The sequence below is a fragment of the Thermobia domestica genome, chromosome 10 (assembly GCF_964235325.1).
Source record: "Thermobia domestica chromosome 10, izTheDome1.hap1.1, whole genome shotgun sequence".
NCBI lineage: Eukaryota > Metazoa > Arthropoda > Insecta > Zygentoma > Lepismatidae > Thermobia > Thermobia domestica.
Genome location: NC_137463.1, coordinates 245,427,353 through 245,449,851, shown reverse-complemented (window position 1 = coordinate 245,449,851; position 22,499 = coordinate 245,427,353). Strand labels below are relative to the sequence as shown.

The 22,499-nt window shown below is 36.2% G+C and overlaps 1 protein-coding gene across 2 annotated transcripts in view; it reads left to right on the top strand.

Moving 5' to 3' along the window:
- The window catches only part of Gdh (glutamate dehydrogenase, mitochondrial), a 128,591-nt gene that overhangs the window by 71,050 nt on the left and 35,042 nt on the right, over nucleotides 1-22,499 (top strand). Inside the window, exon 3 of one of the 2 annotated variants that reach the window (XM_081729444.1) lies at nucleotides 1,893-1,979. In XM_081729444.1, coding sequence (XP_081585570.1) covers nucleotides 1,893-1,979 — 87 coding nt within the window. Of the gene's footprint in view, nucleotides 1-1,735; nucleotides 1,823-1,892; nucleotides 1,980-22,499 lie in introns of both variants that reach the window. The other variant, XM_081729443.1, reaches the window with a different exon arrangement.

Sequence of the window (22,499 nt, the reverse complement as noted above, 5' to 3'; positions counted from 1 at the left end):
CCTTATATAGTGTTTCTCCCCGTTAGTCTCACTTTCCATTTTTATGTTGGTCACGTAGGCTTGTATTCAAAATGAGACATCTTTGTCTTCTAAAAGTAGCCCTTCTATTCTAAGAGGGCTGAATAAATATATTCCCCAAAAGTGAAATATTAGAAACGAATTTTTAAAAACTTTTCCCACTTTTTTTTAAAAATAGGTAAATATTAAAATAACGTTACATCTGTATGAACCACTTCTCGGTACAACTTTGCCGCAATATTATACAGATTTCTTGCTGAATGTTAATTTTTTAATATTTCTAGCTACTGTGATGTTTTTCTACCACTCCTCTGTAGTGGAAAGGATTTTATAATCGAAGTTTTTTTTTGTTGTGCATCTGTTATATTTTTCTGGAAGAGGTTGAAGTCGGAAGGCACTAAGCGACAAATTAAAAGTAAAGCTCCAAATCTGGGGAAACAGTCCTGGAAATTTGACATGAAATTGTGTGGTATAAAATTGAACTTGTTGCTAGTCATATTGGGTTACTTATTGTCTATGCATTGAACAATAAGCTAATTCCAGTATCATGTTTTGTTGAAATAACATTAACTGTATTTACGTCTTTCAAGTAAGGGATAAAATCCAGTTATTTTGTATATCAAATACCTTAGAAATTTTGATTGAACTCTTTCATTGCATGAGGAGCTCCTCCGTGGCAAAGCGGTTAGCGTACGCGCCTTTGGCGTGGGAGACCCGGGTTCGATTCCCGGCGGGAGCTCATGTGGTTCGAATTCCACGTTAATCAGTAGGTCCACGTCTCATATAGCCTCGCTGCTGAAAGGGACGCTAAACTAAAATCAACTCCTCAACTTTTTCGTTGCATGGGGTTCCAAATCGCGACAGCATATTCCACCTTGGTGCGTATATATGAATAATACATTTTCAAGAATGTTGCAATATATCTGAAGTCTTACCACTTCAAATTATGAATCCTAATAATTTAAACGTATTATGAGTAACATTTTCGATGTGTTTAATGAACGTTAATTTAAGGTCAAATGTAACACCTAGATCTTTAACTGTATTAGGTCTACTTATAGAAGTATCACTAAGCTTATAAGCGTATTTTAGGATACTTTTGTGTCTGCTGAATGATAATACCTTACATTTATGTATGTTTACTCCAAGTTTATTTACTGAACACCAGTTCGCAATACTCTCTAAGTCGTGTTGTAAAACAAGATAATCATGTACAGATTTTATTTTGGCGTATATTTTGAGATCATGAGCGAAAAATAATTTTTCACTGTTGGGTATATGATCTGGAAGATCGTTGGTAAATAATAGAAATAGTAAAGGGCCTAGGGTGGAGCCTTGTGGAACTCCTGATAACGCAAAGTACTCGTCTTATTTAAATTCTTTATAGACAGTTGATTGCTTACGTTCACTTAGATATGACGAAAAAAAATGGTGAGGGCTGAAGAAAAACTATAATGATTTAATTTGTTTAACAATATTTCATGACTTACTCTGTCGAAAGTCTTCTCAGAGTCAATATATATTACGTCAACTTGGCGTCCATCATCTAACGATTTAGCTATAAAGCAGTGACTATTGCTAGATTAGTTGTTGTTATGGATATGAATTCTGTTTAGTTGCTTTAGTTTCTGTTTATGGATACATTTTAATTTCTGTTTATGAGTATGGTGAATTAATAATTATACTTAACAGTAATATGACATCATTCTTTTCGAAGGCCCTGGCGTTGATGTTCCTGCACCAGACATGGGCACAGGCGAAAGGGAGATGTCTTGGATTGCTGATACGTATTCCAAGACAATCGGTAAGACATCTTTTCTTATCTATTTCCCTTCTCAAACCTTGTGTAGTTACTAGAGCTTTTATTTTTATAGGCCCTGGCGTTGATGTTCTTGCTCCAGATATGGGGACAGGGCCAAGGGAAATGTCTTGGATTGCAGATACGTTTGCAATGACAATCGGTAAGCTGTTGTAATTGTATGTATATTTCAGTGCTTTTGTCCTTCATACTATGGGGATTGTACCATCGTTGTCTCAAGAAATGGTGCTTGGTGTAATGTTGGACGCAAGCATGTTGAGGTGAGTTAACACTGTTAATACCGTGTTTAAAAATGGGTGCGACACAATGTTGGGATACTTAAAATTAAGAATTATGACCTGCATCCAGCTTGAATGAAAAGGAAGAATGCTTTATTTCTGCAGAAGGTAATCCTTTCAAATATAGTAATTTCAAGTGGGGAATATCAGGTGGTATCGCATGAAATATTATATGAAGTAATGATTAAGTAAACTGGGTTTTTGTGAAATGTATGCGTTAATGTTCGTTAAAATTGCTTAGGGATGATATGGTAAATGTGCAATATGGTAAAACTATTTTTTTTTTTCAGTCATAAATTAATTGAACTTAGGCGATAAAGGCCAGGTAATTCTGCAGTACGGTGCAGGATGATTTTCCAAAGAATGATCTTTGGACTTTCCGAGTGTTCTCGCGGTATTCAAGATTGCTTCCTAAATTTTGCCACACAAGTCGAAACCGTGCTTCTCACTGGTTTTAGAAATCCTCAGGTTACAGATCTGGAAAATTCTAATTTGGTTTGAGAATTCGAACACAGAATTTGTCGACTTCTTTTTCTACATGTTCAAGCTTTTAATTAATTAATTAAATACATACATACATACATACAAAGATACATATATAAATTGAAACTCCGCGTGAGACATTATACAACCTGCTATTTGTAACTGTCTTTCGGACTGATGAAAATTGTGAATAATTGTGTATAGAATAACTGGAAGCACCTTTTAAAACCTTTTATAACCCGCTATTCGTAATTTTCTTTCGAGCTATTGGGTTGGCCCGTAAGTTCTGCCGTTTTGTTTTCCTTTGAAGCTTTCCCATCGAGTGAAGGTGACGCTCTATGAAACTGTGGGAGCCATTCTTTCTGCCAATTCCTTCATCGTTTGGCGTGGATCGTCGTTAATAAGCTGACTCAGTCGCTTCTCATCGAACTGAACGGAGCGTCCGATGCGATGTCTTTCAGATCGAAATTGCCGTCTTTGAATCGCATAAACCAATTTTGACCCGTCCTAAGAGGCATCACTTTGCCGTCTTTGAATCGCGTAAACCAGTTTTGACCCGTCCTAAGAGGCATCACTTCTTCGCGATACACTTCACAAATCTGGCGAGCAACTTCTGTGGCTTTGACACCTCGATTAAACGAAAAAAGCAGAATGAGTTGAAAATGCTCCCTTTTTTTGTCGACTTGACACTCCATTTCAATGACTTGAAAAGAACAAAAAAGTATATCATTACAAAAAAACTAAACTATTTTGTAGAGCACATAATTCTCTATCGAAAAACATAAAGTGCATTGCAAAACATTGTTTTTTCACCCAAAATTTTTACTTCAGACAAAAACGTCAGGCTTATGGGTCATCCAAATACATATAACCTCTTAATCATAAAGAGAATAGAGAATTCGTATAATAAATGGATGATTACAGCACTGAAATCAATGTTTTCTGTGCGCATAATTCCGGATTCGTTCCCACACTGGATTGCTTTTCTCGGATAAAAACCAAAGGAATTGAACTAGAGCAGCGGGTTTGTAGATAAGGGCGTTGAAGTCCAGTCAATTAAATAAGAATTAAAATTCACAAAGTTGTTAGTATATATTCAAGCAGACATTGAGTATAAAATTTACGTAGCTTATACATTTACCCCTTCTGAAGAAAGAAAATACTACTGATTTTAGGTTGTTAGTAATTTAGTTTAATATTCTGTTTTATATTTTGTTTTGTTTTGTTTTCGTAAAACAAAAAGATAAAACAGTTGCTTTTGACTTGAGAGGAAGAAAAGGAAGAAAATATTTTTTAATCTGTACTCGAATTACATGATTCGTTTCGAGGTTGATGGGATATATTTATGTTAATGATAGTGCAAAACTTTGATAAATGAGCAAGTGTATACTTCCTAAGTACAAATAAGTGAAGAGAAGTACGTGAACAAAGATTGTTTCGCCGCTGCTGTTTTTGTATATTGTTATGCGCAACAATGAATAGTAGCTTGTCAAAAATCGATACAACTTTTATGCTTTAAGTTCCAAATGAAAACGGAAGGATTACTTTTTGTGTGTGTAAAGATGGGATTCTTGATAATTATTTTTTTAGTAGCACATGCTTTGGGCAAATGTAACCTTCTGTTGACTGTAAGTCGTTTTAAGTGGATCGTTTAATTTGCTCTTCTAGGAATTTTAATAGATTTGCTAGTATTACAGTATACTTGAATGTGATTGGACGTATTGTGTATGTGAGATGGATACTGTTGTTTTCCAAAGTGTGACTGGAAAATGGACCACCTTGCATTTATTACATAGTATATATACACACCAATGTAAAAAGTTTATGAACGATCTACGTAAACCAATATTGAATAGCAGCGGCAAAAGTAGTTGTGTAAATGGTGGATGGTTGAAAAATTCCTCTCTTTTTAAGAGGGGGAAGGGAAGAAGAGAGTTTATAGAAAGACCACCATGATAATTAACGTGGAATTTTTGATGTATGGAAAAATTTTGAAAGTTTTGATTTTGTTACTATGTGAGCATATCCCCTGTGATGGCCGATCTGGATTTTCAGATGTTGAAAATAATTAAGTAGGACTAAGTAAGGTCCTAATCCAGGTAACTTAAAAGGTAGGAGTCCATAGCACAATATTAAATACTAAATTAAACCAAAACTAGTTCATCTTTTTTTTCTGTGACGTGAATCTCAAAGAGCTAATATCAAATGTTCACAAAAATTTTGATGTTGAATTAGCGCTGTACTTTGTTAGTAATAGACCAGGTTACGGGAGAAATATACTTCCACTTTAAACGAGACAAAATTATGATAGTCTTGAAAAATTAGAATTTTTGTAATTGATATTTTGGATCGTAGCTACTATGCAACTAAGCATTACAATAAGTTGATAACAGTTAAACTCCACAATATTGTAAAATTGTCTTTTCTTAAGAGGGGGAGCTAAAATGGTGCACGGGAATTTTTGGACTTCGCCTTTTATTATAAAATTCGTCATAAGTGCAGTAATAACTAACGACAGTTCAAATATTAAGTTCCTCTTGGATATTTAGTGGTTTGTTGGTGTTTGTAGGAACCTAGAGACCGAGCTTCCTAGGGTGACGGGATCCAAGGCTCTTATGGCCAATGAGTCTATATAGGTACACCTTGTCTCAAAAAGGTTGAGCGCATTCTTTATTGGTGTTTTGAGGCAAAAATTTTCAAAGTCCAGCTTCGGGTATCTTCGGGAAAAAGTAAGCCAGGTTCGAACCTCCAAGCCAGCCTTTGCAAAAGGGTAAAAGTTTGCAGATGTGTTTTTCTTCTTTTAAATATAATAAGACTTGTTACCAAGTGTTTAAAAAAGCAACATTGATTGAAATACTAAATGATACAATATTTCGAAACGTTTTTATTAATGTGAGCACATGCTTGTTTGTCATTTAGCTCTCTATACGTAATGGAACATTTAAATACGTTAAAGAATCTTTCCATATGTAAAAGAATGCTCAAAATGAAGAAATAGAACATAATTATCGCCTGAGTACTAAAATAAAACTCAAAGTAGAACAGAAACTGCGTTTGTAATGGATATGAATGTCATAATTATCATGAGATCCGTTATACATCGCTAGAAGCTTAGTTCTAGAAGTCCTTGTGTTAGCTCATTGGTAAGCTGTCGGCTTTCAAATCATACGGTTGAGAGTTCGATTCTCGTCTGGGCCAATACTTTTTTTTAAAATTATATTTTCCGCAATGCATGAAAAATTATATAAAATAATTACATTAAAAAACACAAGTTGTTTATATATAACATAATAATTGCAGAACATAGTAAGTATTATGTTTAAAATATAACATCTGAGATAATTTTCACAGTAGGTCGGTATTATATATGAGGATGTAAATACAAGTTAAGAAACTCGTTCAATAGCAATAAATAAATCATGTAGTGTATTTATTTGCAGCTATTTGTCATATAGAGAGTAATTCTCAACATTCATAATACAGAATGTCATTTATGTTCTTGAAAAGTTATTCGATGCATAAACAGAGGGTATAAACAGAGAATCCAAAGTCGGAACGCTCGCAAAAAAAATTCATGAACCCCAATGGTCACGTGAGCAGACTGGAATTGTGCTTATGAAGCATGCCACAGCAGAAAGTCTTTACATAGATTTTCAATTCAATTCCTGATATATGCTTTTGCAATGTGGAAGTGGTGATGCCTTGAGTCGCCTCTCTCTCGCTCGCTCGCTCGCTCACTCTCTATTTATACAGAATATAAAAGTGGATTTATGTGTGTGTTTCAACATAATTCTAATATATCTAGAGCAATTTTAACTATATTTCTTACAGTCTGGAAAAAGAGTACTGTCGGGATACATATCAAAAATGCTAGAAACGGTTCGATATTAGTATCGAATCCATAGTTTCGTGGTCGCTTAGGTGAATAGCTCTACTTTCAATTCAAGTCCAATTAAGCTCCCATTAGCACCCAGGGTGGTTACGTAGCGACATAAAGATATCGAAATCAACCGATATTAGAATCGAATCGTAAGTTTTCAGCGCCGCTAACAGTGTAGCATTTCCCATTAGTCCACATTAGTCCCATTGCCTAGAGGGCAACATATTTGCAGAGTGCAAATTTTAAAACTTGAATAATATTTTAATTTTTTCCGTATGAAAAAGTTAAAAATCATGAGCAAATATACTATTTCACGAACAATCCTCTTTTACTATTCTAATATGTTTAATAATTGCGTAAGAAATGTAATAGTAATTCAGAACATGTTTCACAGTTGTTATTTTTGTTACATAGTTGTAGCTATAGCATGTAGTGAGTGGAATTTAACTGTAATAAATTCAGTAATTAACCATATTCGAATTAAGTTTTATTTTTAAGTTCGGAATGAAGGGGCGGAGAAATATGCAGTTATTGGCGGCACCGAGCTTTTCTACATTTTACTTTCAAGATCTCCATTTTTCTTTTGTCATTTGTTCCTAATAAAAAAAGTTCAGTCACTTTTGGATTGTCATAGGATAGTAGGAGTTGGATTTTGGGATGCAGCCTGTGAGATTCTAGAGGAGCTAACTGCTTGAAAAAATATTTTTGAATCATCTGTAACATATGAAATAAGGATATGTATCATAAAAAATTGAAAGTAACTATGTCTGCGTAATCATCACGGTCAAATTGCAAAGTCAAATGAATTGACGTTTGGTATATAATCAGGCTCCAATCCCAACTGGGAAGTTATCATACGCGTGTCACTTTCATTATAATACATATCATTAGGGGGAGTTGAAGTCCGAATTTTTGCGAAAAATTTGGTATCTCACAAGCCGTTCAACTGAGAGCTGAAATTCAGCATACAACTCTTTATTAAAAATAAAGAGAATATGCCCTGGCATTTTTTAAAATTGTCTTTTATGAGCGGGGGGACGGGGGTGCCTTTTCTATATAGTGGAAATTAATAGTGGGTTGATTTGTAAAAATAATCGAAAACGATTGATATTAGTTGAGAAAAAAATTGAGTAATGCAAACTAAAGTTCTTTTTGAATTTTATACCCACTGCTTTCTATTTATAATTGCTGAAGCTGGTGTTTAATATATGGAGCGTTCCGAGCATAAGGCAATCAAGCCATAAAGTTAGAGAAAATGGCCATAAAATTTGTATTCTAAACGTAATTACATGGGCATTTTCAATTTTTTTTTTTTTTTTTTTTTTTACGTTGGTCTACTTTTCCTTGATTCGAAACTTTTAAATTTCACCCTATTTTCTACTGAATGTGTCTGTAAGGCAACAAAGAAATAATTACATATGATAAATTTAAATTCATTTTAATTCGGAAAATGAGAAACACTTTGCCATTATATATCGTAAAGGTCAGACCCACCAGTATTGTAACAAAGAGGTGCTTGAGCCAATGACGGTAGAAATTCAAACTCCGATAAGTGATAATTTCACAGTCTTGTTTTATTACAAGTGTAATCTCTTTAGTCAATGGAGAGGAGGACGTGGGTCATCGGTCAGAGTTGATGTCGATGGGTTTTGGTGGGTCGGAGTTGGTCGCAATGGTTCAGAGTGGTTCATAGTTGGTGGTGGGTCAGAGTGGATCACGATGGTTGATGGGTCAGAGTGGGCCAATGGGTCATTTGGGTGGTGGGTGATAGTGGGTCATGGTGGGTCGTGGATCAAATTTTCATTGACCCACACCATCTCTGGTTAAAATTGTACTAAAGATAAGAGGCACCGAAGATGCATGTCGGCTATTATGCTCAAATTTTGCGCATGGATAGTACTTTACCAGAAAGCAATAAATCTGAAACGGTTCACGGTATCACCTCCTAGAACTCGAGATGTAGGGGTTTGTCTGATTGGCTAAATTAAGACGTCAATGATTTATCCTTCAACAACCAAGCTTTTTATAATCGTTTCCGTGGGGAAGTCAGAAGAACACGTGCCTAGTAATCGTAATATTGATAGTTCGCGTCCACCCCGGCGTATTTGTTTTGTGTTTTTTTGATTCACCTAAATATAAACAAATCACACATATAGGCATTTTAACATATTTTGGGAGAGTAATTTTTGTGGTTCGTTGGCGTTTCATCGCGTCTCTGCCACTGGTAGTAAAGTTTTCAAAATTGAACTTGGGCCATCACGGATCGTCGCTGCGGGGCCACCAATTTCTGGCGAGAGGTTAATAGTTGACCATCTGTACTCCACCGACGCTTACAGCTTAGGGTAATGAACGATGTCCTTGCCTTGTAGACTTCATGACTACCGACGTCGGCAGTCAACTAGCTTTTAGTATTCCTTTATTAACCATCTATCGTTCATGTTTGTACACGGTGTTGTCATAATAATAATAATAATAATAATAATAATAATAATAATAATAATAATAATAATAATAATAATAATAATAATAATAATAATTATTATTATTATTATTATTATTATTATTATTATTATTATTATTATTATTATTATTATTATTATTATTATTATTATTATTATTATTATTATTTGTAGTAACAGTAGTATAATTGATGATAGAATAATTATTGTCTATGTATTGTCTAGGTAGGACTACACACAGGATTTGGCTCGTTTTGGTTCGACTTGACTCTAATCCGAGTCGAGTTGGAAGATATTTTTCGCGCCGAGTCCAAGAGTAGACCTCAAAGATGTCTGTTTCGAGTCGAGTCGAGTTTCAAAGAAAAGTCGTTCGTGCCCATCCCTACTAATGAGAGCTTAATCGGAGTTAAGCGAAATTGAAAGTCTCACTATTTATCTAAGCGACCCCGAAAACTATGAATCTAATATCGATCATTTTCTAGCAATCTTTTATATGTATCCCCCTCCCATTCACCATAGGTAACCCGACAGCACTCTTTTTGAAACTATAAGAAATGTGGTTAAAATTACTCTAGGCCAGTGGTTCTCAATCTAATTCCTATCACGATCCCCTTTTATCACACGCTCTTGCCAGCGACCCTTTTATAATTTGTTTTATAATAAGCTTGTGTGGGATTTTTAATATACCTACTTCTATAATAGTAGAATCCATTTTTTTGGTTTATAGTGAACAGTGCCATGGAAAATCATTGCCCGGGGCGAGAGTATAGTACGATGTCACCGTATATATGAGTGACGTCGACAGACTAGCTACGAAGCGCCACCATGGTTGGCACGAAGCTCAATAACATTTTCAAAATAAACCCTACCTTTCCTTAATTTTGAGCACATTTTATTACGTTTTCCTTCTATTTTACACATGTGCACATGCACTTTCCTAACATGAGTAACACACTTCCTCCGAAATGTGTGGCCCCTTTTTTAGGCGTCCGGCACTGACAGTGGATACAGTAACTGTAATATCTATATTCCCAACGACGAAGGTGATGGTTCAAGATGGATGTTAAACTCCTTCATTGAAGAGGCCATTAACGTATCCGATCTAAGCCCACAACTTCTTGACCAAATAATAGAATGATCATGCGACAAGTCTTTGCAACTGGTTTTCTGTAACGAAGACTTGGACAAGTTCTGCCTGATGAGGAGAGAAGAATATCCTGGTCTGGTGATTGCTGCTTTAAAAGTAATAATTCCATTTGCTATATCGTACTTGTGCGAAAGTGTTTTTTTTATGGTAAACATTAAAACAAAGATAAGAAATCGCTTATCAGTTGAAAATGGCTTGATAATGTTCGTCATGAAGATTGAACCGGGCATTGCTGCACTAGTGAAATTACACCATGCTTAGGTATCTCATTAGGTTTTAATTTTAATTGTATTTCAATGTGCAGGTTTTGTTTCATGTGTATTTTTCTAGTATTTCTATATACAGTTCTCATTAGTTTTATATCATACCTCTTTGATTTAAATTCATTTTTAAACAACTCTACTAACTAACTAACTCTATGGCCTATGGAACCCGGAGGTTCAATGCCGCGTTCACAAAAGCTCTACACTGACTTCTATCCTTAGCCAATTGGATCCAGTTTCTAATTTGTATTCTTATCTCAGCGAGATCCATCTTAATATTCTACTCCCATCTGCGCCTAGGTCTTCCTAATGGTCGTTTTCCGTTTGGTCTTCCTGTCAAGACTTTGAAAGCGTTTCTACTTTCTTCCATTCTAGCTACATGACCTGCCCACCTAAGCCTCCTAGACTTGACGACCCTAACAATGTTGGGTAACCGTATAAATTATGTAGTTCCTCGTTATGAAGTTTCCGCCATTCCCCATTCCCGTTCCTCTTGGGTCCGAATATTCGTCTAAGGATCTTGTTCTCAAATACTTTCAGTCTATGTTCTTCCCTCAGAGTAAGTGACCATGTTTCGCAACCATACAGAACAACAGGCATGATTATCGTTTTGTATATTTTAAGCTTCAAATTTCTCGACAGAATTCGCGACGACAAGATACTTTGAACCGAATAGTAACACGAATTCTACACCCTTTGAAAATGTTCAGTAGACTTATTTTTTATTGTTCTTTACAGTGTGTATAAAAAATAAAAGTATGCCTATCAGAACAAAATTAAAAATAATATTTAAAAATAATTTCTGGTATTAGATTCTAACTATATTTATCTCTTCCGCCTATCTTCGCGATCCCCTAGGGGCCGCGACTCCCAGGTTGAGAAACCCTGCTCTAGGCACACATGAGTTATGATGGAACATACATACATACACTTTTATATGTATAAATGCAGATAAGAGAGAGTTGAGAGAGAGCGATTAAGGAATTACCGCTCTCAATCTCTTCACTTTACTTTTGCGATTCGTGAATTTCTTACGTGACAGTTTGGGGCTAGCTAGTTTTTTTTTGTCTTGAACCACGATCCGATTTTCGATATGCTCGACCTAAATGCTGTAATGCGAATATTGAGAAGTTATCTGCGATGAAAGTAGCTGCAAATAAATACATTACATAACTTATTTATTGCTATTACACGATTTTTTAAATTTGTATTCAATATTCACACATAACACACCGACGTTCTGTGAATACCTCAGATGTTATATTTTAAAGATAAGAATTACTTATGTCGTGAAATGATATGAATATATATATTCAACTCATATATACAAGTGATGGTATGAAAATATATATACAACTGATGAATTGTAATGTAACTATTTTACATAATTTTCATGCATTGAGGAAAGTAGAATATCATAAAATAATCTCACCTGAACGGGTATCGAACTCACGATTTAAACACTCGGTGGTGTACCACTGAGCTAACATGACCGCTTTTCGGAATCTGCTTCTGAAATATAACTGAGCTCATACGTAAATGCTCTTTTCCGTATGGAAATCACAATGACGAAACGAGAGTGTGAATACATAGTCTCGAAATATTGTATCATTAAGTATTTCAATCAATGTTACTTTTTTCTACACTTAATACCATTTCAACATGTCTTATTATATTTAACAGAAGGAAAAACATATCTGTACATCTTTTCCCGATTACTAAGGTTGGCTTTGGAGGTTCGAACCAACAGCTTTAGTTTACTGTTTTCCGAAGATACCCGAAGTTGGACTTCGAAAGTGTTCGTCTCAAAACAGCTATCATCATATCGCTCAATCTGTTTGGTATATGGTATATGTTTTTATACGTGTAAAGTCAGTATAACAATTCATTCTTTAAACAGCTTTTCGTATGTATTAATATTTCTTTATAAAAACTGTTTTTAATATTATTATTACGGCGCACCATTTTCAGATTTCTTTCGCGAGTCGTTGATCAAGTCGTTCGCCACCAGCGTTGCCAGACTCACAGCTCGGAATTATTCCAAAACCTGATCGAACTTATGCTAGATTCGGTCAAATTATGCTAGATCCTCATAATTACTAATTCAGGAGTTTTAAAAAAAGGAAGTTGAGATACGATAACGTAACTTAAAATACACAGAGAGCAAGAATGCATGGATAGAACTCAATACTTCACGCACCAAAATTTTAACTCAACTAAATTACTGCAGTCGTTGTCAGACTCAATGGCGTATATATCGTATAAATGAATGCAAAGTTTTTCTTTACATATTTTGAAAGAAAATTACTTCGCAGCATAAGCGGAGTTGGGAATCATCTGCTGGGGGGGGGGGGGGGCAGATTTTTGGTCGGTCTCGGAGCTGTCATTTCAGGAATAAATATGATCATGAAGTCAGAAATAAAGATGGTGAAGTTGCCGAAAAGTTGGGGGGAGAATGGCCCCCATAGCTCCGCCCATGCCTCGGAGTTAAAGGATTAGAAAACTCTGGGTGGAGCCACAAAAAAAAAAGCCCAAAGCCGTTCCGAACTTACTTCGGAAAATAAGACTGCCTGTATGGTTTACCGAGTGTATGAATCAATGGAAGAGGATACATTTCTGCCGTTCTTTTTCTTCCCACGACCAACTTCTTTCTCATCTCCAGGTTTTACGGCTTTTTGATAACTTGCTGAAATTGTGCTAGATTTGGGCAGGATGCTAAAAGCAAGATGCTAGATGCTAGAGACATGCAAATTATGCTAGATCTAGCATCATTATGCTAGATCTGGCAACGCTGTTCCCCACAATAGGCGTGTCGTGCAAGTAACCAATCACACGCCAGGTACTAGCTTTTACCTTATGCTTCCTTCTCACAGCTCAGAACATTAGTAACTATGGATAGACGTACAGCAGTAATTACTTTATGGGAGTTGGAAGGTTATTCTGCAACTGCAGCTAGCAGGCGAGTAGGTGTCCCGGCCTCTACAGGAAGGCGATGGATTCGGAAATATGGTGTTACAGGTCAGACTGGTAATTTACGATCTCCTGGTCGTCCGCATGTGTCAACCGAAGCCCAAGATGCGAGATTAGTAAACGAAGCCCGGTTAGACCCACTAAGGACGTCTGGACAGCTAAGGGAAGCTTCTCTCTTTCCTGGTAGTAAGCATACAGCTCTGCGAAGGCTTCGTCATGCTGGGTTACGTGGCCGTGTTGCTGCCGTGAAAGAAAAACTCTCAGACGACCACAAAATTTACCGTCTCGCGTTTGCACAGGCGAATGTGGGTCTCAATTGGGAAAACGTAGTTTTCTCAGATGAATCCATATTCACAACATCAAAGGAGGGACGCCGTTTTGTGTATCGTCCGAGAGGCACCCGATATGACCATGGATATGTGGCTGCTTGCAATCGCAGTGGCCATGTATCTATTTTATGTTGGGGTTGGATTTCCAGTCGCGGAGCAGGACAGCTTCATAGAATTGAAGGACATCTGGACAATGCTCAGTACTTAGACATTATCAGTAATATCATGGTGCCATCTGTACGAGTATTTCAGCCTGATGGTGTAATTCAGTTCCAGCAATACCAGTCGCCAATACATACTTCCCATGTGGTTCATGAATGGTTCGCAGGGCACCCTGAGATTGATTTAATCGACTGGCCGCCTCGTGGAGCAGACCTCAATCTCATGGAAAATATGTGGGCAGAAGTGAAGCGTACTCTAAGGGAAAGTTGGCCTGAGGCAGATCCACCAAGAACTCAGGATGACCTGTGGCATCTTGTTTCCGAAGCATGGCTGGAGGTAGGGGAAGGAGATAGATTTGTCACCCATGTAATAGATTCCATGCCCAGAAGAATGGGGCGTGTAATAAATTCAGAAGGGTCTTGGACACAATATTAATGCCCCCCCCCTTAACTCGCGAAAAAAGCCCTTTTCAAGGCTACCTAAACGCTTCTGAAAATATTTCTAGAAGTAAACCACTCCTTGTATCCGATTTCTGTGCAATCCTACTAACAAAAGAATGATAATTAGCTGTAGGCTTTGAACTCAATACCTCTTCAGTGGCAAGTCCGTACTCTACCAGTGAACTAACATGAACACGCAAACCCAACCTGAAGAAACACGACTTTCAATTTCTGGTATTCGATGACAATGATGCTCATATACTTTGCAAATGTTGTATTCAACTTGGGATATTCCGCAACACACACACACACATAAACAAAGCGAAAGAGAGAGAGAGAGAGAGAGAGAGAGAGAGAGAGAGAGAGAGAGAGAGAGAGAGAGAGAGAGAGAGATGAATACACAAAAGCATATTCAACGTATTCGAATGAGACTCTAAGTAACGACATTCCGTTCTAAAGAGAATTTGTGTTTCTTCCCGTGACGTTAAGGGGATCGGGAAAAGTTGTGTCTTGAAGCAGGATACGACTTTGGATACTCTGTTTATACACTTTCTATATCCGTAGGAATATACTGTATTTCACGAATATAAATAACATACTGTAATGAGAATATTGAGAAGTTAAATCTGTATGACAAATAGCTGCAAATAAATACACTACATAACTTATTTATTGCTATTAAACGATTTTCCTAACTTGTATTTAACATTATCATATATAATACCGACCTACTGTGAAAATTATCTCAGATGTTATATTTTAAACATAATACTTACTATGTTCTGCAATTATTATGTTATATATAAACAACTTGTGTATTTTAATGTAATTATTTTATATAATTTTTCATGCATTGCGGAAAATATAATTTTAAAAAAAAGTATTGGCCCAGACGAGAATCGAACTCTCAACCGTATGATTTGAAAGCCGACAGCTTACCAATGAGCTAACACAAGGACTTCTAGAACTAAGCTTCTAGCGATGTATAACGGATCTCATGATAATTATGACATTCATATCCATTACAAACGCAGTTTCTGTTCTACTTTGAGTTTTATTTTAGTACTCAGGCGATAATTATGTTCTATTTCTTCATTTTGAGCATTCTTTTACATATGGAAAGATTCTTTAACGTATTTAAATGTTCCATTACGTATAGAGAGCTAAATGACAAACAAGCATGTGCTCACATTAATAAAAACGTTTCGAAATATTGTATCATTTAGTATTTCAATCAATGTTGCTTTTTTAAACACTTGGTAACAAGTCTTATTATATTTAAAAGAAGAAAAACACATCTGCAAACTTTTACCCTTTTGCAAAGGCTGGCTTGGAGGTTCGAACCTGGCTTACTTTTTCCCGAAGATACCCGAAGCTGGACTTTGAAAATTTTTGCCTCAAAACACCAATAAAGAATGCGCTCAACCTTTTTGAGACAAGGTGTACCTCTGAGACCAGGTCAAGTGTTCTAGAGAGGAGGATAAAACTTAGAGACCAGGTGTCCTAGAGAGTGGAGATAGGAATCAATAGATGAAGATTGATGCCTTCTGCGGTCCTGCGGCTTCTTTTATCCTGAAATGTTGCTGACTTCATTGATATTCGTTATTTGATGATCGTTCAGGATGGTTGACGATGTTATCATCATCTGAAGTTGTTTACAGCCAGCACGTAGTGTTGGGAGCACGTGTAGAACCAAACAATATTATCACATGGTCCCGAGTTTGATTCCTGGTGAGAGCACACACACAAAAGTTTCACCATCATTCACTTCAATTAGCCATCCTTTAGACTAAGGACATAATCGTGGGACGTTAAACTGAGATTTCATTTCACAACACTAGACTCTCACTAATCCGGCCATTTCTTGCAGAGAGGAGTACTGGATTAGCGAAAGTGACAGATTGAGAGTCTGAAATTGAATTTACACTTAGAATACTATACTGTTTGAAATATAAGGTTACATACATTATCACAGAAAAAATCGAGGAACTTAGTACTTGAGATTGTACGTAGATTATCACTCACTATGAAACATGTTCCAAATGTTCAGTTGAAGCACTGAAGATGCTCGATGGCAGCATGCATTTATCACGTTCACTGTAATAATACTGCTACAATACTACTGTATATCGGGTTCGATTCCCGGTGGGGACACTCGGTCGAAAAATCTTTTTCAGACCATCTCTCCTAGTGAGGTTTTCCTGGATTCTCCTTATTCACATCAGGCAATTGCCGGGATGGTACATAACACAGATCCTAGGCCGCTTCCCCAGCCCTTTCTTCTTTCCTTTCCCCAGATAGTGTGATCGCCGAAGGGCGTTATCTCTCATATGTGACGGGCTTACATGGCCGTAAATGCCGAAAGTGTAGAAATCTCAATCCTAGTACTTAAGTACTGTATTTATTTTTCTGCAGCTACAGTATAAACAAATACAATCGTTGATAAATTGTTGCAACGTTATGCGGCAGACACGAAATGTTGGGACCGGATTACTGAATGCCGGATTGCTGAGTCTATGTATTATCATTTAACGGGGAAAAACTTGTCCAAAGATGAGACATTTACCAATCGATAAAAATGTGGAGCTGAGCAAAATAATATGGGTGAGTGTAAATTCTCATGTGTAATTTTCGAGAAAGTATAATTTTTATTTTTTGGGAAGGGGAGGGGGGGTCATGGGTAAACCTAAGACTTGATGTTATTTTACGATAACCACACCATGAAACTGATACTTACGTCATATACTCTTATCAAACTTTTCGGTATGACACTAGCAAGATAACAAAAAAAAAAAAAAAAAAAAAAAAAAAAAAAAAAAAAACAGTATATTTAATGAGACATAACCCAAAATTACTAATACAATACTTTATACTCGTACACCGTTCAGGAATTTGAACGAAATCGTAGATTCTCACATTGAGAATCTTGGTGATTCCCCGCTAATTATCTCAGGGTAATGATTAATGCTTCGTTGGAAAACTTATAGAACACTGACTCTAACGAGGTAACACTTGTGCAATTCCCTCCCTACTCGTAGAAAAAGAAAAACAAAAAATCCTTTAAAAAATATGAAAAATAGAATTTCGGGGCTTTGGCAACCCTTACAGGCACTTTACGCTGACAACTGAAGCTAATGTGTAGGCAGTGCAATGCGACAATATTAAAACTGGTAGCCATTGCTGCAGTACAAAGCGACATAAAAATTAAGAACGAAATTCCTATAAAAAACGCCCTTTATATCATTTTCGAAGGGCTGTTCACGTTATCGCTCCCTCCCCTCTTACCATAGTGCCACATATGCACATCATTATTGTCCGTAGAAAATCTAGAAACAAGAATTATGCTTCTAGACCAAGTTAATGAAACGATCTTATATGTCTTACATGAAACCGTCCAGAAAATTCAATTTACGTCAAAAAAACACTCAAAACATTGACCAACTTTACCCCTCTCCTATTCTCCCCATATAAGCAACAAGTACTTTTGCAGGATATTAGCGTATAGTGGACTAATTCATTGCTTCAGATATCATTTTTTATGAATGTACTCCCAAGGGAGGATGCCCCCTAAAAAAAACTAATGCAAAGAAAAAAAACTCCGCCCTTCCCGCCGTGGTAACCCTACATACATAAAATGCATATCGACGGCAAGATTCATTCTTCAGGAACACACTGATACCAAAATTTTCTTCCTAGCTTAATTACGGGCTGAGCTATTAAGGTTTAAAGCCTTCACGCAGCGTTTAAAGGTTAAACTTTAATTTCTGGGTTACTGTAACATTGTCCGAAGATAAAACATACATTAATAGATACATTAAATCAAGCTGAACAAAATGCGCTTTGAGGATAAACTCTGTTGCGTAAATTTCAAGCAAATGTAGAATTTTTTTATGGCGTTGAAAAGTGTATCGTTCATTGCTAATACTAATTAATAGTTTTTATTTGGTTTGGAACAATTATGTTGTGTGTATGTAAAAAAAAAAAAAAAAAGCTATCTATCGTTTACTTTTAAGAGTGACATGTACTCCTTACAGTAAAGCACGTACTGCATGTATCAACTCAAAAGGTGCTGACTTTGCTTTTCTGTATTTTGTTTCGTATTCATTTAAAAAATAATTTAATCGTCAAATTTTCCCTAACCGCTGTCAATATTGTCAAGACAGAAAAGGAAGTTAATTGCAAATTAATACATCGTATTCCCACTAAACCCCCCCCCCTTTTTTTTTTCTTAATGTCTTCACATATTAGGTTTTAGCGAATGAAATGTCCGTTTTGACGTTTGATGAAAAACTTACATCAGCAACACGACACAGGAATTAGACTAAGATTACTCGTTTAATATTGCAAACTCTCTACACGTTCAGCAAACAGCCTGAGATATTCAGACATTGCGGAAGCAGTGTATTGTTAAATAGGATGACATGAAAGTGCATCATGGAGAACACAATTTCAAGTTACTTTTGTTTTCGAATTCAAACTGGGACATTCTGCACAGCAAGCTGCAAAAGTTGTTAACAATAAATTTGGGCCAGGAATGGCGAATGAACCCACCATTCGCCGTTCCAAAATGAGCCCTTCGATATTGGCCAACATAATCTGCAGAGGAGCTTCTCACAAGCACCCTGGAAGCATACACTCAGAAAAGTGTCCGTGCCATTGCAGACGAGTTAGCAGTGTTCGAATTAAAATTCCAGACGAGAGGGGATGCTAGTGTATTGTCGGTATACGAGAGGGAACAAAAACTGCATAATACATACAAATATAGGGTATTATATTATTAGACTGCAAACAAGAATAATTCTTAACACATACCAATTAACTAATAACAACAACATTACTGACTACTGTACTAATTAATGGAAGTCACAAAAAAAAAACAATTCACATTCATGTTAACACATTAGAAATTTCATTAAAGTAATATTTTAAGTGTGTGTTTGCAGTAATTAAATTGCGATATTAGAAATAGTCTTCACATATTTCTACAGGAGAAAAATATATCCCCGACAAGGAAGACATTGACTTGTCACGAACCGGGGATAAGTTGTAACAAGAGGGGTGAGAATCCCCCATTAATTCGAACTCTGCGGGTTAGGCACATGCCATACTACTGTTGTTCGGCATCTTCGTGCAATTTATAAGGTGAAGAAGTTGGGGTTGATACCGACCAAAAAGAATTGTTGTCTGGAAACTGCAGTTCTGAGCGTAAGGAATGCCAATCAGATTTTGTCACTTCATATGTAAAATGAATCAGCAATGACAGTCTTAAATGGTAAGGGCAATGATTGGATCGTAATCAACGTCCAGGACAGATTCTTAAACCACCTGTCCACTTACGGATGTTATTGCTGGTCTGGTAATCCGTGGTGGGAGTGATCCATTGTCTTTCTTATTCGAGGTACAGGCTCTCCATAATTGCAGTATGAAATCTTTCCTCTCTGGCCGTATTTTCCCCGTCTCTCTCACTGAATACCTCCTCCGGCATCTCGAACATTTCTTGGGAGAGAAAACATTTCCTGATGAACGTCCAGTGTAACGTGCGGTGAGGACTACTTCGCATCGTACACTTCAGACTTGTTTCCGCATGGAATCCAATCGTCGACTGGAAGATGTCAAGTGTGTAGTTGCATACGACGACTATTTTGATTAACCAGGTACTGTATTTTTATTTTTTCAATTTTTTTTCCCACTTGGGAAGACATACCTGGGACAGAAATTTCATTCGCATTAATTAGCGAAAATTCGACGATTAAATAATTTTTGGAACAACGTGAGCAAACGAGAACAGCAAAGTGAGTCTTTTAAATTCATTGATAAAACTAGTGGCGGCGATTGGACGTTAAAAGTGGGGGAGGGGGCAAGACATGATCTGAATATTTGGATATCAATGTTGGTTTTTCTGGTTGATGCTAACACTTCGTTTGACGAAAGGTTGTATAACTAATAGGATACTATCTTCAGTTAAAATACTGTATATCGTATTTCTTATTTTATTAAGTAAATTCACAAGAGAAACGCAAGTAGGTACTAGCCCTTTGTACTCTTATACAACGAAGGTGTAAGAAGAAATTTGATTCATTGCTCATGAACATCTTAAAATTCTGTCTGGAAAATTGTATGATCTAATTATTTAATAACAAATTTGCAAAACAAGTAAATATTAATCATAATAATGAATAATGAGTCTTGTTTTGCAAAAGTTATATTGAAACTGGGGATTAATGAACATCTTATATTTTTAATTCTACACATGCTGTTAAATGTATGTTATTACTCTTAGAAAGACAGTAAATACTACAAGCATATGCTACGACATTTACAGAAATACATTTGCAGCTTCCCGAAACATGTTCATTGCCATTAGGTGCAGTTTTCACTTTCTTGGCATACATCAAAACTCAACAATCTTAGAATTACTCCACACTCCAATTATACAAAATAATCCTAGAATCTAGAAATCTGTTGAATTCACTAAATTTAGTAATATATACATTCGTGCACCCCTAAACACACCACTTCGCTAATATATTACACTGCAAAACAATACAAAAGATAGAACTTGTTTCTTGTTATTCTCTTTTTAATCCACATTCCTTACTATTAAAAAGAAGGAAAGACATTTCAGGAACTGTCAATTGAAGAATAACTTGTGAAAAACTTCCTTTCTTTCTTTTTTTTCGAAATATCTCAATTAGTTTCAAAGCGGCTGACTAACATATCGAGCCCTTGCAAGAAGAAATGAAAGTACGCTGGAATTGTGGAGCTAAAATAGGTTAACTTTGGGCAATTTTCCGTGGCAATTAAAACGTAATTTGTGCGGCTTTCATAACTCCACGGGAAGACAACCAATACGTACGTAACGACAAATATTATATGGCATCATTTTTTCTATGAACCAGTAATACACACAATAGCTTTATATTTCCAAATGATATACATTAATGGGTCACATCAAAAAAAGTGAGGGGGCAACTGCCCCCCTTTGCCTCCCCTAATTGCCGCCCATGGATAAAACAACTCTTTAAGCGGCTTGCATCAACAAAGTTGATTCAAATTGAACTTCCAAATACATACTGGTTTTCATATCTCCAGTTCTTAGCAATATTGGCCAGTAATCAAGACGGTGACATTTTATATATTCATACCGATTACTAGGACCAGAAACTTATTTGTGAATAATCAGCTATCATGTATTTTGTATTGAGGTAATAGTTTTCTAGGGTAGTGTTTGGAGTAAGTGACTTCTGAAACCAGTATACTTGTATTTGAGTAAAATTTATAACATTTGCATTGGGTACTATCAGTCTAGAGCCCATATCTTTTATGTCTGCTCTTTACGAATATATTGACTATAATTATAAATATATTAGTTTGAATGAGTTTTCTTACAACTTACAAAGGTTTACTTTCTATCCCTATTCAAATTACAAAACAGAAATCCAATCACTTCATTAGCAGGGACTCACTGGGCAAAAGTTTTACAAATTGAACTGTCCGATGTATAGATTTCTAGATTCACCTGACCCAGATGGAAAATGTTTCTTCAGGCAATATAAAAATTCACATATAATATATGTCACATTCGAATATAAAAATACTGATTTGATCTCCGTTTGTTTTTCTTTTCTGTTTTTGATACTGTATTCGTCTAGCTCCGCCTAACAAGCCGTCTGCTGTTTACTGGGGCAATCCACTATGGCGGGTGGATTTTAAATCTTAAATCTATGTGTAGCTGTAGCAGTTATTCCATGTTGTAGCTTACTGAATTGATAGAGGATTCTCCAGGCATACAAATTGGAATTCGAGTATAGTTAGGTAATCAGCAATTTTCCAGGTGTTGTCCGAAAAGCTTAGGCCAGAGGTTGCAAATTATTTTAATAAAATGTTGCGTCTAACACATAACTGCATTCTTAAGAGGTCCTATCACGGCCAAATTGAAATACCGCTAATTTTACAGTTATTGTGTGATACCTTCAAATAGATAACAGATAATCAAAATGTGGAACAACAGCCCCCTAGACAATATTATTTTGCATGAGGTACGTTATCACGACTCCTTATCTCCTTTCGATTTCGGCATTTATTTTCGCGTTCCTTAAATGGCTGCAAACGGGAAGCTACTAGGTGACTCGTGATAACGGTACCTTATGCAAAATATTATTGTCTAGGGCGCACTTGTTCCACATTTCGATTATCTTTTATCTATTTGAAGATATAGCATAATTACTGTAAAATTAGCGGTATTTTAATT